The sequence below is a fragment of the Dermacentor andersoni genome, chromosome 7 (assembly GCF_023375885.2).
Source record: "Dermacentor andersoni chromosome 7, qqDerAnde1_hic_scaffold, whole genome shotgun sequence".
Lineage (NCBI taxonomy): Eukaryota > Metazoa > Arthropoda > Arachnida > Ixodida > Ixodidae > Dermacentor > Dermacentor andersoni.
Genome location: NC_092820.1, coordinates 8395136 through 8410984, shown reverse-complemented (window position 1 = coordinate 8410984; position 15849 = coordinate 8395136). Strand labels below are relative to the sequence as shown.

Below are 15849 nucleotides of genomic sequence, written 5' to 3'. Positions count from 1 at the left end.
ATTCTTCTGATTATTTTAGTCTCATGATTCGGATCCGCGGTCACTGCCGGTCCTAAGTAGATGTATTCCCTTACCACTTCCAATGCCTCGCTACCTATCGTAAACTGCTGTTCTCTTCCGAGACTGTTAAACATTACTTTAGTTTTCTGCAGATTAGTTCTTAGACCCACCCTTCTGCTTTGCCTCTCCAGGTTAGTGAGCATGTATTGCAGTTGCTCCCTTGAGTTACTAAGCAAGGCAATATCATCAGCGAATCGCAAACTACTAAGGTATTTTCCATTAACTCTTATCGCCAATTCTTCCCAATGCAGGTGTCTGAATACCTCCTGTAAACACGCTGTGAATAGCATTGGAGAGATCGTATCTCCTTGCCTGGCGCCTTTCTTTATCGAGGACTACGATGGCTGTGGGGCCTCTATAGATATTTTTCAGTACTTTTACATACGGCTCGTCTACACCCCTATTCCGTAATGCCTCCATGACTGCTGAGGTTTCGACTGAATGAAACGCTTTCTCGTAATCAATGAAAGCAATATACAAGGGTTGGTTATATTCCGCACATTTCTCTATCAACTGATTGATAGTGTGAATATGGGCTATTGCTGATTAGCCTTTACGGAATCTTGCCTGGTCTTTTGGTTGACAGAAGTCTAACGTGTTCCTGATTCAGTTTGCGGTTACCTTAGTAAATACTTTGTAGGTAACGGATAGTAAGCTGATAGGTCTATAATTTTTCAAGTCTTTGGCGTCCCTTTTTTTATGGATTAGGATTATGTGAGCATTCTTCCAAGATTCTGGTACGCTCGAAGTCATGAGGCATTGCGTATACAGGGAGGCCAGTTTTTCTAGAACAATCTGCCCACCATTCTTCAACAAGTATGCTGTTACCTGATCCTCCCCAGCTGCCTTTCTCCTTTGCATAGCTCCATTACGGGCTCTTTAAGGGTAAATAAATTACGATGATGATGATGAGTGCGTTCTGTACCGCGTAATTTCTATTGAGTCGGACTTCTCCTCTCTTCAATCTGACCTAAATAAAATTTCTTCTTGGTGTGATACGTGACTTATGAAACCAAACATTAACAGATGTAAAGCAATGAGGGTGTCTCGAAGGATTAACCAGTCGATTTCTCAGGGCTATCACCTTAGTGGTCGCGCGCTTCAGTTCGTCGACAGCTACATATATCCAGGCGTCAATATCACTAATAGCCTGTCATAGCAGAAACATATTCACTATGTTATTAACAAAGCTAACAGTTCCCTTGGTTCTCGTCGGCCCCCTCGCTCCCGTTCTGTTGAAACTGCTACTATATGAAACATTCATGCGTTCTAAACTCGAGTACGCTTCACCGATATAGGACCCGTACACTAGCTCGTTAACACAGTCCTTAGAATCGGTTCAAAACCGCTCAGCTAGCTTTATCCTCTCTAACTACTATGGCTTATCGAGCGTTTGTCGCATGAAACAAAAGCTTGACCTACCTCTCCTTCTACTAGACGTCGAGTTTCCCACTTATGCCTGTTTCATAAAATATACCACACTAATAATGACCTAAAAATGGCACTTTTTTCGCCTCCGAGCCATTTCTCATTCCGTATTGGTCATCGAACGAAGGTTGAGGTGCCTCAGTGTAATAAAAGCAATGTATACCTCGAAGCCTTGATCCCGAAAACAAGTCAAGACTGGAATCGCCTTCCCACCTCCATCGTCCCTATCACAGCTCATGATGTTTTCAAGTCGGCTTTCTGTGATCATGTGCTGCCTCATGAGCCATTTTTTTCTTTTTCTATTGCCACTCCTATCTGTAGTGCCTGTACGGCCTTGAGAGTAAATAAATGAAAGGAAATGAGAATGAAATATAAGCAGTGGAGGTATCGGGCGCTAAATACAGCTGCGTTATCGATGTGGCGTACAGGTATAGTTCAGTGACCCGAAGAAAAACATGCGTACGAGGAGCGCCGCAGGGAACAGCAACGAGAGTGTAATTGGCGCCGGCGCGAAGCGACCACCGACGACGAACGTTACCGCGATGCTGGACGAACAACTGACAATCGTGAACCTGGACCCCTCCGAACGAGAGCGACGCCAGACTCGCAACGCGAAAAATGACAACCATTCCACTCCGTGAAGATGGAATGGCAGCGTAAGCACTTTGCTTTTTCGTTTGAGGGCTTTGACTGTCGTCAGCTTTCGCTGCCATTGCATCTTAACATAGTGAAATGGTTGGCATTTTTTGGCTCAGGTTCATGCTAGGACAATATTGCTCTCGTCAGTTTCTGCTGCACATAGCTACCGACAAAGTTGGAACAGGGCAGCTGACTACTCCGAATTGCCCTCACGTTGTCGCGCACCAGCAGCGAACAAAACTGTACCGGCTTGACGTCTCGGTGCAGGAAGCCGACTTCGTGTATGCTCTGTATGGCGCGCAGTATCTGCAGTCCCAGCCGCAGCGTGGTGCTGAGCGAGAAGGCACCCCGTGGCTGCGACCGGCGCAGCTCGGCCAGGTTCTTGCCCTGCAGCTGCATGACCACGTAGTTGAAGCGGTCGTTGCGACCGCAACCGATGAAGCGGCACACGTGCTCCCGACCTGAAACGAGAAAGGGCCAACATTCGATGGCACACTTGTAGTAAGCGTAGGCTGAGGCGAGCTGGCACCGCGACAGCAATTGGCGGGAAGCCATTTGATGGGCCGAGCGGCAGACCGAGCGCCCGCGCCAGCTGCAGTCGGCCTGACCACCCCTCGGCGCTCGTGCTGCACGTGCGCTGAGAACGCCGCGCAAACAGTCGCGCGTCGACGCAGAATGGTCCGAGCCTGAAGGCACCTCGGCGACCCCGACAAGCTACAATGCGCGTTCGTTGTAACCATCAATGAATGGCCGCTAGGATTTTTAGCTTCGACTGCTCCCCCATCTTTCTCTTTTATGAATTCACTCGCGAGAACAAGAATGTTGATAATAATAAGGCAACCAACATATAACTGGTGGCCACGCCACTAAACAAATCCGGGACTCGCATTACAGTCGCATTACATGCATTACAAGCAAGCGTTTGGCGAAGGAGCCCTTCGCGTGGCCAGAAATGAATGAACCTGCCCTCGATTACGAGCCGGCGCGTCTGCGCGGTGAGTGCTACGCGGCAGAATAATTCGGAACAGCCTCCGCTGTCTTTCTCCCTTGTAGACCGAAATAATTGGAGTTATGGCTCATATCCGGAAAGAACCGCTCAAAAATTAGGAATAGCAAATCCTGTAGAAGAACATCCACACACCACCACGTATAAGATAAGCGCCTAGCCTGCACTCATCTATCGTGCAAGCCGCGGATGCGCCGCATTTTTCGAGGCACGAAAATTCTCTGTGTAGACAAACCCAAACGAACAAAAAAAAACAACCACAAAGAAAAAGAAAAACAAACAACAAGAAAAATAACCGTTTAACTCTCGGTTAGTTGATTCCGCTTCTATAAAGCTAAACTATTTGAGCAAAAACATATGGACAGAGGCAGAAAGACAAGCTGTCCTACAGTGTCTATGTTTGTTTCTTTGCCTCCGTCAAAGTGATACTGCGGAAGCTTCTTAGGGAACAAGTAAGTTGCTGAGACGTTTTGCGCACACGAATATCTTGATAGTTTTCGATAGTTCCTCTGATAACGTTCATAAAAGAAATTAGCCAGAATGTGGAAGGCTATAAGACGACATGACTCAAAAGAGACCACAAGAACGAAATGTGTCTGACATCAGATCGGTCTTTATGGAAGGCATTATTTATTTATTTATTTATTTATTTATTTATTTATTTACTGACATTACCTTACAGGCTAACTGAAGGGCATTGAGTAAGGAGGGCAACAGTAATTACATGACAAAAATAGCAAAGTGCAACATCGTAATACAATACTAATACCCAACAAATTCAGTTATCACGCAATGTTTCATGATTGGAGATGGATGCAGTGTCATCCGGGAGACTGTTCCAATGTGCAATAGCTGTAGGTATTGGTGATGATTTAAATGCCTGCGTTTGACCATGAATGCGCATGAAACTAAGTGCGTTGGGAAATGCGACGAGATGTGCGCACAGGAGCTTGAAGCGGCAAACAGTGAAACTAATTACGATAAATGTGCCTGTGAAACAGACATAAAAGAGCAATGACGCGGCGACCTTCTAATGACTGGAACGCAAGGTCTTGTTTTATTTGGGTAATGCTCCAATGATAGTTTTAGTTGCCAGAGATGAATCTGGCTGCACCATTCTCAACGGCTTCCAACATACGGATTAGTTAGTCTGGATATGGTGACCATGCATGAAGCCTATTCTAGTTGTGGGCGAACATAAGTAAGATATGCTAGTTTTCGTACATTACAAGGCGCGTTACGCAAGTTTCTATGCAGGTAGTGCAGAGAAGCTTTGGTTGAGACAGTTGCTACATGCGTTGTCCAGGATAAATCCGATGAAAGATAAACGCCGAGACATTTGTACGATGGAGCAGCCGAAACTACGGTATGATTAATCGAATAATGGAACACTGAGCTAGTCCGCTTTCAAATAAACGAGGTTAACTGGCATTTGGACACGTTAAGGGACATCTGTCAAGTTACGCACCATCTATAGGTTAGCGCCTGGCATCATACAAGATGTGGACGTGCTCGGCAAAATGCGCTGCAGTGACCATAGGATGGTAAGAACTCGAATTAGGGTAGACTTGATGAGGGAACGGAAGAACTGGTACATAAGAAGAGAAGTGGTTCTTGTGGGAAAGGACGACAGGCGGGCACTATCTTCCCAACCCATGCGGGAGCACGGCTCAGCGCCAGCAGGGTCGAGGAGGTGGGATTAAAAGAAAGATAGGGTAGGAGGGAGAAAGGTAGGGGCTCGTCCCAGCGGCATCAGAGCAGCCCGCCTGGAGGGCCCAGTGGGTTTGACCAGAGGAGTAGGCTGGAGGTAGACCGTATAGGAGGGGGTATAGGAGGTGACATGACGAGGAAAAATAGAGAAAAATAGAGGAATTCCGGATCAAACTACAGAACAGGTATTCGGCTGTAACTCAGGAAGAGGACCTTAGTGTTGAAGATATGAACGACAATCTTATGGGCATCATTAGGGAGTGTGCAATAGAAGTCGGTGGTAACTCCGTTGGACAGGTTGCCAGTAAGTTATCGCAGGAGACAAAAGATCCGATGAAGAAACGCCAATGTGTCAAAGCCTCTAACCGTACAGCTAGAATAGAGCTGGCAGAACTTCCCAAGATAATCAACAAGCGTAAGACAGTTGACACAAGGAAGTATAATGTGGATAGAATTGAACATGCTCTCAGGAACATGTTCCTGAGAGCATGTTCCTGAGAGTGAAGAAGAGTGAGGGAAGACAAGTGAGAGTGAGTGAAGAAGAAATTAGGAATAGGCAAGAATCAGATGTATGTGTTAAGAGACAAAGCCGACAATATCATTAGTAATATGGATGAAATAGTTCAAGTGGCTGAGGAGTTCCATAGAGATTTGTACAGTACCAGTCGCACCCACAACGATAATGCAAGAGAGAATAATTTAGAGGAATTTGAAATCCCACAAGTAACGCCGGAAGAACTAACGAAAGCCTTGGGAGCTATGCAAAGGGGGAAGGCAGCTGGAGAGGATCAGGTGACAGCATATTTGTTGAAGGACGGTCGGCAGATTGTTCTAGGAAAATTGGGCACCCTGTATGCGCCATGCCTCATGACTTCGAGCGTACAGGAATCCTGGAAGAACGATCACATAATCCTAATTCATAAGAAAGGGGACGCCAAAGACTTGAAAAATTATAGACCGATCAGCTTACTGTCCGTTGCCTACAAACTATTTACTAAGGTAATCGCAAATAGAATCAGGAACACTTTAGACTTCTGTCAAGCAAAGGACTAGGCAGGATTCCGTAAAGGCTACTCAAAAGTAGACCATATTCACACTGTCAATCAGGTGATAGAGAACTGCGCGGAATATAGCCAACCCTTATATATAGATTTCATTGATTACGAGAAAGCGTTTGATTGAGTCGAAACCTCAGCAGTAATGGAGGCATCACGGAATCCGGGTGTAGACAAGCCGTATGTAAAAATACTGAAAGATATCTATAGCGGCTCCGCAGCCACCGTACGTAGTTCTCCATAAGAAAGCAACAAAATCGCAATAAAGAAAGGCGTCAGGCAGGGAGCTACAATCTCTCCAATGCTATTCACAGCGCGTTTACAGCAGGTATTCAGAGACGTGGATTGGGAAGAATTGGGGATAAATGTTAATTGAGAATACCTTAGTAACTTGCGATTCGCTGATGATATTGCCTTGCTTAGTAACTCAGGGGACCTATTTCAATGTATGCTCACTGACCTGGAAAGGCAAAGCAGAATGGTGGGTCTAAAAATTTATCTGCAGGCAACCAAAGTAATGTTTAACAGTCTCGGAAGAGAACAGCAATTTACAATAGGTAGCGAGGCACTGGAAGTGCTAAGGGAATACATCTATTTAGGGCAGGTAGTGACCGCGGATCCGGATCATGAGACTGAAATAATCAGAAGAATAAGAATGGGCTGGGGTGTGTTTGGCAGGCATTCTCGGATTATGAACAGGAGGTTGTCATTATCCCTCAAAAGAAAAGTGTACAACAGCTGTGTCTTACCAGTACTCACGTACGGGGCAGAAACCTCGAAGCTTATGAAAAGGGCTCTGGTTAAATTGAGAACGATGCAACGAGCTATGGACATAAGAATGATAGGTGCAACGTTAAAGGATAAGAAAAGAGCAGAGTGGGTGAGGGAACAAACGCGAAATAATGACATCTCATTTGAAATCAAGAAAAAGAAATGGGCGTGGGCAGGACATGTAATGAGGAGGGAAGGTAGCAGATGGTCATTAAGAGTTACCGACTGGATTCCAAGGGAAGGGAAGCGTAGCAGGGGACGGCACAAAGTTAGGTGGGCGGATGAGATTAAGAAGTTTGCAGTGACAACATGGCCACAATTAGTGCATGACCGCGGTAGTTAGGGAAGTATGGGAGAGGCCTTTGCCTTGCAGTGGGCGTAACCAGGCTGACGATGACAATGACGATGACGAGTTAGTTCGCTTTCGACTAAACGAGATTAACTGGCATTTGGAGACGTTAAGAGACATTTGCCAAGTTACGCACCACCTATAGGTTAGTTCAAGGTCATTTTGGAGAGTGCGATGATCCTCCAAATATTTAATATTGCGGTAGATGACGCAGTCGTCCGCAAACAACCTAAGTATGAAAGGTTAGCGGGCAAGGCGTTGATGTATATTAATAAAGTAATGGGCCTAGCACACTGCTTTGAGGGACACCGGACGTGACGTCGCAAAGGTTAGACGATATGTTGGCTAAGCGCTATGACTAGCTCGGAACTACAGGACCAACTATGGGCTATCCACCTGGCCCCGGTACCAGTGGAAAGGTTATGCCTCACCGCACATAATGCCTGGGTAGCCTGAGCCCGGACTGGCAACCTCGCAGGTCCTTTTCCCATTAAAGATTTTTGCGTCCGTCCGACCGGGGTTGTTGGAGAAGTATGGGAGAGGCCTTTGCCCTGCAGTGGGCGTAACCAGGCTGATGATGATGATGATGATGATGATGATGATGTCCGTTGACCGCTGGAAATTGCCGGATGACCAGGCGCTAAAGATTAAGCTGTTTAGGCGCCTGGAAGAGGCGCCAAATCTGTAACTTAAAGCATACATAGGCGTCATACAGCTGTCATTTAAGCATGTATTTGCTTAATTATCAAAACTTCCGTTTTGCATCTGAGGATACATTACGATTTTCTAAGAAACAGGCCCCGCTGAACTCATGTATTGTAAAATTTATGTTATATATATTGTAACGGACAGTTAAGGGAGTCCAGATACACCTATTTATTGTAGGCTAACTTGTGCCCTGGGGGTAAATAAAAAGCACTGCCGCGTTCTAAACGAGAGATCAGGAAGGCCTTCCCCTTGTTACGTTTCGCCTACAACGCGCGGTAATGCCGGCGCGGATGCAACGGACGCCGGGGCTTTGTTCAAAGCGGCGGACATTTTGGCCCGTCCGACGCCGCCGCGACGCCTACCCGCCAAGCGTGTCCAGGCGTGTTTCAGTGCCACGTGTCTTCGTGTGTGCGTGTGTGTGTGTGTGCCCTCGCTTGTCAAAGCGCGGCAGCCGGGAAGCGGAGTTCCCCGAAGGAGGGGCCTGGAGGTCTCTCGGCTCAACCGCTCGCGCCGTCGTGGGCCCCTGCTGCGCCGTCCCGTGACCTTCATCCCGTGACCTTCCCTCCTTCCCTTTTGGACCGCGACGCCGAGGGTATAAGAGCAGCTGCCCCCGGACGCCAGAGCAGAGGCTCCGATTTGTACTGTTGAGTTACGTGCTCTCCCGTCTCTCCACTCCGGTCGACCTGACCGGCCGCTCTTTTGCTATGTTAGAATAAACCAGTTGTTCTGTTACCAGTCTTCTCATGCTTTGCCGGGACCTTCGGATGCTTCCAGTGCCCCAGGCCGCCAGGCCAACGCTACCCTTGGGGCTTGCGACCCATTGGCAATAACGGGCGTCAGCACCGAGACCCCAACAACTCGGGCCAGCGGTGCGATTCCAACATCTGGTTGCCAGCGGTGAGATCGCGACAACGGAGGCCAGCAGCGAAGAGATGCGGTTGACTGTATGCTGAGCAGCTCAACGACCATCCGGGAGCAGCGCAACGAGCCCTGTGTGATGACTGGTTGCCTGCAGCGGAACGACTGCGCGGAATTCTTGGCTGCGAGGTTTGGTGAGTGCGGGACTTTCTTCTTCTGAGTTTTGCCAGGCTTTTGTTAGTGTCAGAAACAGAGCTGGTAATTGTGGTTGTCGTTGCTACCGGGTTAGTTTGCGGCAAGACAATAGTAGGCAGTAGAGAAAGCAGCATTCAGAGCAGCCATGGATTTGAAGTCGTTGCGCAAACCGAAATTGCTGGAGCTTGCAAGAGAGTTGGGTCTGGATGTCTCAGACAAACTCAGAAAACCAGAACTGCTAAGGGCTATTCTTGAGTTAGAAGCTGAGGATGACGAGCTGTCGGAATGCCTTGAGACCATTGAGGAGAGGGAGACGGCAAAAAGACAAGAGCAGGAACGTAAAGAACAGATAGAACGAGAGCAACAAGAGAAAGAAAGAGAGCGCGACCGTCAACACGCTTTGGAAATGAAGCGTCTCGAGTTAGAGATGGAACGCGCTCGTAATGGAAGTCAGGCACACGGTGCAGGAGAACGAGTATTGTTCAAAATGACTGACCTGATGCGGCCGTTTAAGCTTGGAGAGGACATTGGTTTGTTCCTGGTTAACTTTGAGCGAACGTGCGAGAAGCAGGGGTTCTCTCGGGAAACGTGGCCACAGCGCTTGCTCACTTTGCTACCCGGCGAGGCGGCCGACGTAGTCGCTCGCTTGGAGAGAGAGGAGGCAGAGGATTTCGACAAAGTGAAATCGAGTCTGCTAAAAAAGTACCGGCTGTCAGCGGAGGCGTTCCGTCGGAAGTTTCGGGAAAATGAGAAAGGCAGAAGTGAGTCATATACAGAGTTTGCGTACAGGCTTATGTCAAACATGCAGGAGTGGCTCAAAGAAGAGAAAGCGTTTGGTGACCACGAAAAAGTTCTGCAGTGTTTCGGGCTAGAACAGTTTTATAGTCGGTTACCTGAGAACGTGCGGTACTGGGTCTTGGATAGGCCAGACGTTAGTACGGTGGCTCGAGCCGCTGAGCTAGCCGAGGAGTTTGTGACGCGTCGGGCTCGCGGAGCTAAGGACGGTCAAAAGGGTGAATTTGGCTCCAAGTTTGAGAGGCCGAAGTTCACGCCCATGAGAAAGCGGTTCGAGACGAGGCGAGCGCGCGTGTGTTATACGTGCCAGAAGCCGGGTCACTTTTCGGCACAGTGTCCGACCGAACGTGAGGAGACGGCGGCAGCCGAAGCCGAACGCAGAAAGCGGTTCGAGATGAGGCAAGTGCGCGTGTGTTATACGTGCCAGAAGCCGGGTCACTTTTCGGCGCAGTGCCCAGAAACAAAACCAAAAGTCGTGTTTTTTTCATTAGGCAGCACTGACGAGAACATCAAGCTTCTCGAGCCTTACATGCGAGACCTCCTCGTGAACGGGAAAGAGTGCCGAGTGCTTCGCGATACCGCAGCTACGATGGATGTAGTTCATCCCTCTTACGTAGAACCCGATATGTTCACGGGCGAGTGCGCATGGATCAAGCAAGCAGTGGAAGCTCATAGCGTGTGTCTGCCGGTAGCAAAAGTGCTTATTGAAGGACCTTTCGGAGCACTTGAGACGGAGGCCGCAGTGTCATCTATGCTGCCCCCCCAGTACCCGTACCTATTTTCGAACAGGTCCGATCACCTCCTGCGCGAGAAGGGGCTTTTGTTTGGTGAGGCTAGCGTTCAGGCCTTAACCAGATCGAAGGTTCGGGAGCTCGCTGCAAAGGCGGTAGTTGCGGGGCCGACGTTGTTGAACGATGAGAAAGGGTCAGAGGCGCAGCAAGCTGGTATTCGGAGTACGCCCGAACGGGATAAAATTGAGCCTGTAGCGTTAAGGGCACCAGATACTGGAGAGGAAATTCCCGAGGCGGGAAAGTTAGAAGAGCTTCAGGTCGAGCTTCCGGGACTAGGCTCAGTGACAAACAGGAAAGACGCCGATCAAGTCATTAGTGACTTAATAAGTAAAGCATCGCTGTCGCCTGAGCAGAAAACAGAACTACACCAGCTCTTACAAGAGTTTCAAGGTCTGTTCTCTGAGAGGCCTGGTAGGACTTCTGTCCTTACTCATGACATAGAACTTACCTCTCCAGAGCCAGTACGATCCAAGGCGTACCGGGTGTCACCCCGCCAGAGCGATATTATGGAGGCTGAGGTAACGAAAATGCTACAGCTCGGTGTTATTGAAGCGGGTGAGAGTGATTATACCTCCCCTTTGATTTTGGTTGAGGTACCGGGCAAGGAACCTCGTCCTTGCGTCGACTACCGCAGGCTTAATTCCATCACTAAGGATCAAATTTATCCGATCCCTAACATCGAGGAGCGCCTTGAGAGAGTGAGTAGCGCTCAGTTTATTTCCACCCTAGATCTCGTCAGGGGTTATTGGCAGGTTCCACTTACAGAAGAGGCTAGTAGGTATGCGGCATTCATTTCACCAATGGGGACATTCCGTCCTAAAGTTTTGAGTTTTGGTTTGAAGAACGCGCCATACTGCTTTTCAAGCCTCATGGATAAAGTGTTGCGGGGACAGCAAGAATTCGCTTTACCGTATCTAGACGACGTAGCGATATTCTCCGCATCCTGGCCTGAACATATGGCGCACTTGCGGGCAGTGCTAACCCGCCTGCGCGATGCGGGCTTGACAGTCAAGGCTCCCAAGTGCCAGTTAGCACAGGCCGAGGTTGTCTACCTCGGACACGTGATTGGTCGGGGTCGTCGCCGCCCCTCTGAAATAAAGGTGGCCGCTGTGCGAGACTTCCCGCGACCGCGCACGAAGACCTATATTCGGTCGTTCTTAGGTGTCGCCGGCTACTATCAGAGGTACATCCCCAGGTACTCTGATATCGCGGCTCCCTTGACGGATGCTCTAAGAAAGACAGAGCCGCAAACAGTCGTCTGGGAGGAGACGAAGGAAAGGGCTTTTAGCGCCCTAAAGAGCGCCCTAACAAGCCAGCCGGTGCTACGATCGCCCGACTACACAAAAGGGTTCGTTGTTCAGTGTGATGCTAGTGAGCGAGGCATGGGCGTTGTACTGTGCCAACGGGAAAATGGAGAAGTAGAACACCCCGTCCTGTATGCTAGTCGTAAGCTGACGAGTCGTGAGCAGGCGTATAGCGCCACCGAGAAAGAGTGTGCGTGTATCGTGTGGGCCGTTCAGAAATTGTCATGTTACCTAGCTGGCTCGAGGTTTATCATTGAAACGGATCACTGCCCTCTCCAATGGCTGCAGACCATCTCTCCCAAAAAATGGCCGCCTCCTGCGCTGGAGCCTCGCTTTGCAACAATATTCCTTTGAGGTGCGTTACAAAAAGGGGAGTCTCAACGGTAACGCCGATGGCTTAAGTCGAAGCCCCTAACGTGGGAATCAGCCTCAAAATTGCTTGTTACTGATGTTTTTCTTCCTGAGGCAGGATTTTTTTTTTACTTATTGCTTTTGTGTAGTGTTTCAAAGTGATGATGTGCTTTTTAGTGCAATTTTTCCGATTTATGGACGCGTTCTGAGTGCTGCTAAACTACTGTAAGGAACTAGGCAGCAGTATAAAAGGGGAAAGAGCCTGGCAGGGCTTAGTGAGGGTTGTGCCGTGCTTGCTGACTGAGCGGTTGACTTTCAGGCGTGGTTCTAACGCTTGCCGGAAACGAGAACAAAAATGTCACCTCTCCCGAAGTCACTTTGCAGTGTCCTGTGTGCACCTGAACGTGAGAACGAGGCCTTCTCTGTGCGCTGCGCTCAAGAAACGCCCAGGGACGCCCAACTTCGGTTATGAGCATCATCGAGCGACATCCCTCCGGACAGCGGATGCAGTCCCCTGACCATCGGGATCTCCTTCCCCCGGCGGGGCGGTCTGTTACGTTTCGCCTACAACGCGCGGTAATGCCGGCGCGGATGCAACGGACGCCGGGGCTTTGTTCAAAGCGGCGGACATTTTGGCCCGTCCGACGCCGCCGCGACGCCTACCCGCCAAGCGTGTCCAGGCGTGTTTCAGTGCCACGTGTCTTCGTGTGTGCGTGTGTGTGTGTGTGCCCTCGCTTGTCAAAGCGCGGCAGCCGGGAAGCGGAGTTCCCCGAAGGAGGGGCCTGGAGGTCTCTCGGCTCAACCGCTCGCGCCGTCGTGGGCCCCTGCTGCGCCGTCCCGTGACCTTCATCCCGTGACCTTCCCTCCTTCCCTTTTGGACCGCGACGCCGAGGGTATAAGAGCAGCTGCCCCCGGACGCCAGAGCAGAGGCTCCGATTTGTACTGTTGAGTTACGTGCTCTCCCGTCTCTCCACTCCGGTCGACCTGACCGGCCGCTCTTTTGCTATGTTAGAATAAACCAGTTGTTCTGTTACCAGTCTTCTCATGCTTTGCCGGGACCTTCGGATGCTTCCAGTGCCCCAGGCCGCCAGGCCAACGCTACCCTTGGGGCTTGCGACCCATTGGCAATAACGGGCGTCAGCACCGAGACCCCAACAACTCGGGCCAGCGGTGCGATTCCAACACCCTTCTCTCTCTTGCGTCGCGTCACCTCATCTTCTTCTTGTAGACGCCGACAACGGCCACCTGCGATGCGAGTGCGTGTGGCGAAAACACGTGCGATTATTTCTTCTTTTCTTCCAATACGCCGTTGTCCTTTTGAGGGGGCTCACGAACCTGCGCGCGTTGTTTAAATATATTTCTGCCTTGTGTCATTATCCCCCCTCCAAAACGCATCGTCCCGATGCGTAAAGCGACGAAATTGTTCACAAGCTGCTGACCATAGTTAAGTGGTATATGACACAGAATAGATGTTTGATCGAATATTCACTGCCTGTCATAATATGGCTTCAGTTTGACCACATGGACAGTTTCTGTGCGACGCCGGCATCATGATGAGCTCACTTGTCCTTCTGGCGTAACTTCGTAGTTCAAGGGACTGGTGCGGCGAACTACTCGGTAAGGGCCGAAATAGCGGCGCAAAAGCTTTTTGGACAGGCCGTGCGTCCACACGGGAGTCCACACCCATACTCTGTCGCCTGGTGCATATTCAACTTCCCTTCGCCGCGGGTTGTATCGGTCCACGTCGATGCGCTGCCTTTGTTGAATGCGATGTCGGGCCAGCTGACGTCCTTCTACGGCCCTCTGTGTAAAGTCACTGATGTCAGGGTTCTGTTCTGTACTGTCGCTGACAGGCAGCATTGCACCCAAGGGTGTGGTAACTGTTCGTCCAAAAACAAGTTGGAATGGCGTTACCTGAGTGGTCTCTTGCAATGCGGTATTGTAGGCGAATGTCGCATAGGGTAGGATCTTGTTCCATGTACGGTGCTCTAAGTCTACGTAAATTGACAACATATCGGTCAGCGTCCTGTTCAATCGCTCAGTTAGCCCATTTGTTTGAGGGTGATAGGCCGTTGTTTTCCTGTGGCTGGTATGATTCAGTTTCATAATGGATTGCGTCAAATCGGCTGTGAAAGAAGTTCCTCGGTCCGTGATAATAATTGCAGGGGCACCATGTCGTAATAACATCTTGGTGACAAAGAATTCAGCCACTTCAACGGCCGTTGCACTGATTAGAAGAGGACGTCTCGGCATAGGGGGTTAGGTAATCCGTCACTACTACGATCCATCGTTTCCCTGATGACGATGTCGGAAAGGGACTAAGCAAGTCCATTCCTACTTGTTCGAACGGGGCTCCTGGGGGTTCTATTGGTTGAAGGAGGCCTGCGGGTTTTAATGGAGGCGTTTTGCGTCTTTGGCGATCCCGACATGTTCGCACATAATGCTGTACTGAATTCAATAGCTTTGGTCAGTAGTACTTAGCATGAATTCGGGCGCACGTTCTGCTCACTCCGAGGTGTCCTGCTGATGCGTCATCGTGACAGGCTTCTAAGATTTTCGATCGCAAAGCTGAAGGAACGACGAGTAGAAATTTCTCTGCGCTGTGCTCAAAATTTCTTTTGTACAGGACGCCATTTTTCATCACATACGAAGACAATCCCCGGCAGAAAACTCCCGGAACATGGACGGGGTGTCCCTCGAGGTGCCTCATGAGTAGAAGCAACTCGGCGTCAGACTGCTGATGTTTGGCCATTTCAGATGTGGTTACGGCTCCAAGAAACGGAAATTCGTGTCCATCTTTCACAGGAGCAGATTCGACTGGCGCACGTGATAAACAATCAGCGTCTCTGTGCTTGCGACCTGACTTGTACACCACCGATATGTCGTATTCCTGCAGCCTCAGACTCCATCTAGCAAGTCTTCCAGAAGGATCTTTCAGGTTTGCAAGCCAGCACAATGAGTGATGGTCGCTGATTGCTCGGAATGGTCTACCGTATAAGTATGGTCGGAATTTTCCTATGGCCAATATTACTGCGAGGCATTCTTTTTCTGTGACTGAATAGTTGGTTTCAGCCCTCGAAAAAGTGCGGCTAGCGTATGCAATCACTCTTTCCTCTCCGTTTTGCCATTGCCGTTTTGCCGTCCTCCTGGACGGCACCGAATCCTAAATTGCTGGCGTCTGTGTGGATGTCTGTTTCCGCTTCCTCATCAAAGTGCGCAAGGACCGGGTGGTTTTGAAGTCGCCGTCGCTGCTCATTGAATGCATCTTCTTGTTCACTTTGCCAGACGAAGGGCATACCTTCTTTCGTTAATCGCGTTAACGGTTCGGCAATCTTTGAAAAATTTTTGACGAAACGCCTGTAGTAGGCACAAAGTCCTAGGAATCGCCTCACGGCCTTTTTGTCGGTTGGTCTAGGAAACTTTTCTACTGCTGCGGTCTTCTCAGGGTCAGGACGGATGCCTTCGGAGCTAATCACATGACCGAGGAAAAGTAGCTCATGGAAGCCGAGGTGACATTCTTGTGGCTTTATCGTCAGCCCTGCTGAACTAATAGCTTTGAGCACTGTCTTTAGTCGTTCCACATGCTGAGCAAAGGTGGTAGGAAAAATCACGGCATCGTCAAGATAAACCAGAAAGGACTGCCACTTTAACCCGGGGAGCACAGTGTCCATCATCCGCTGAAAGGTGGCAGGTGCGGAACAGAGGCCGAACGGAAGTATATTGAATTCGTATAGTTCGTCTGGTGTGACGAATGCTGTCTTCTTACGATCCCGTTCGTCCACTTCTATTTGCCAGTATCCGCTTTTGAGGTCGAGAGAGGAAAAGAATT

The 15849-nt window shown here is 49.5% G+C and overlaps 1 protein-coding gene across 2 annotated transcripts in view; it reads right to left on the bottom strand.

The window, feature by feature from the left end:
- Asator (tau-tubulin kinase asator) overlaps positions 1–15849 on the bottom strand; it is a 364070-nt gene that overhangs the window by 84367 nt on the left and 263854 nt on the right. For both annotated transcript variants that reach the window (XM_050182415.3, XM_072289151.1), the window contains exon 4: positions 2374–2588. In XM_050182415.3, coding sequence (XP_050038372.3) covers positions 2374–2588 — 215 coding nt within the window. The remainder of the gene's footprint in view (positions 1–2373; positions 2589–15849) is intronic.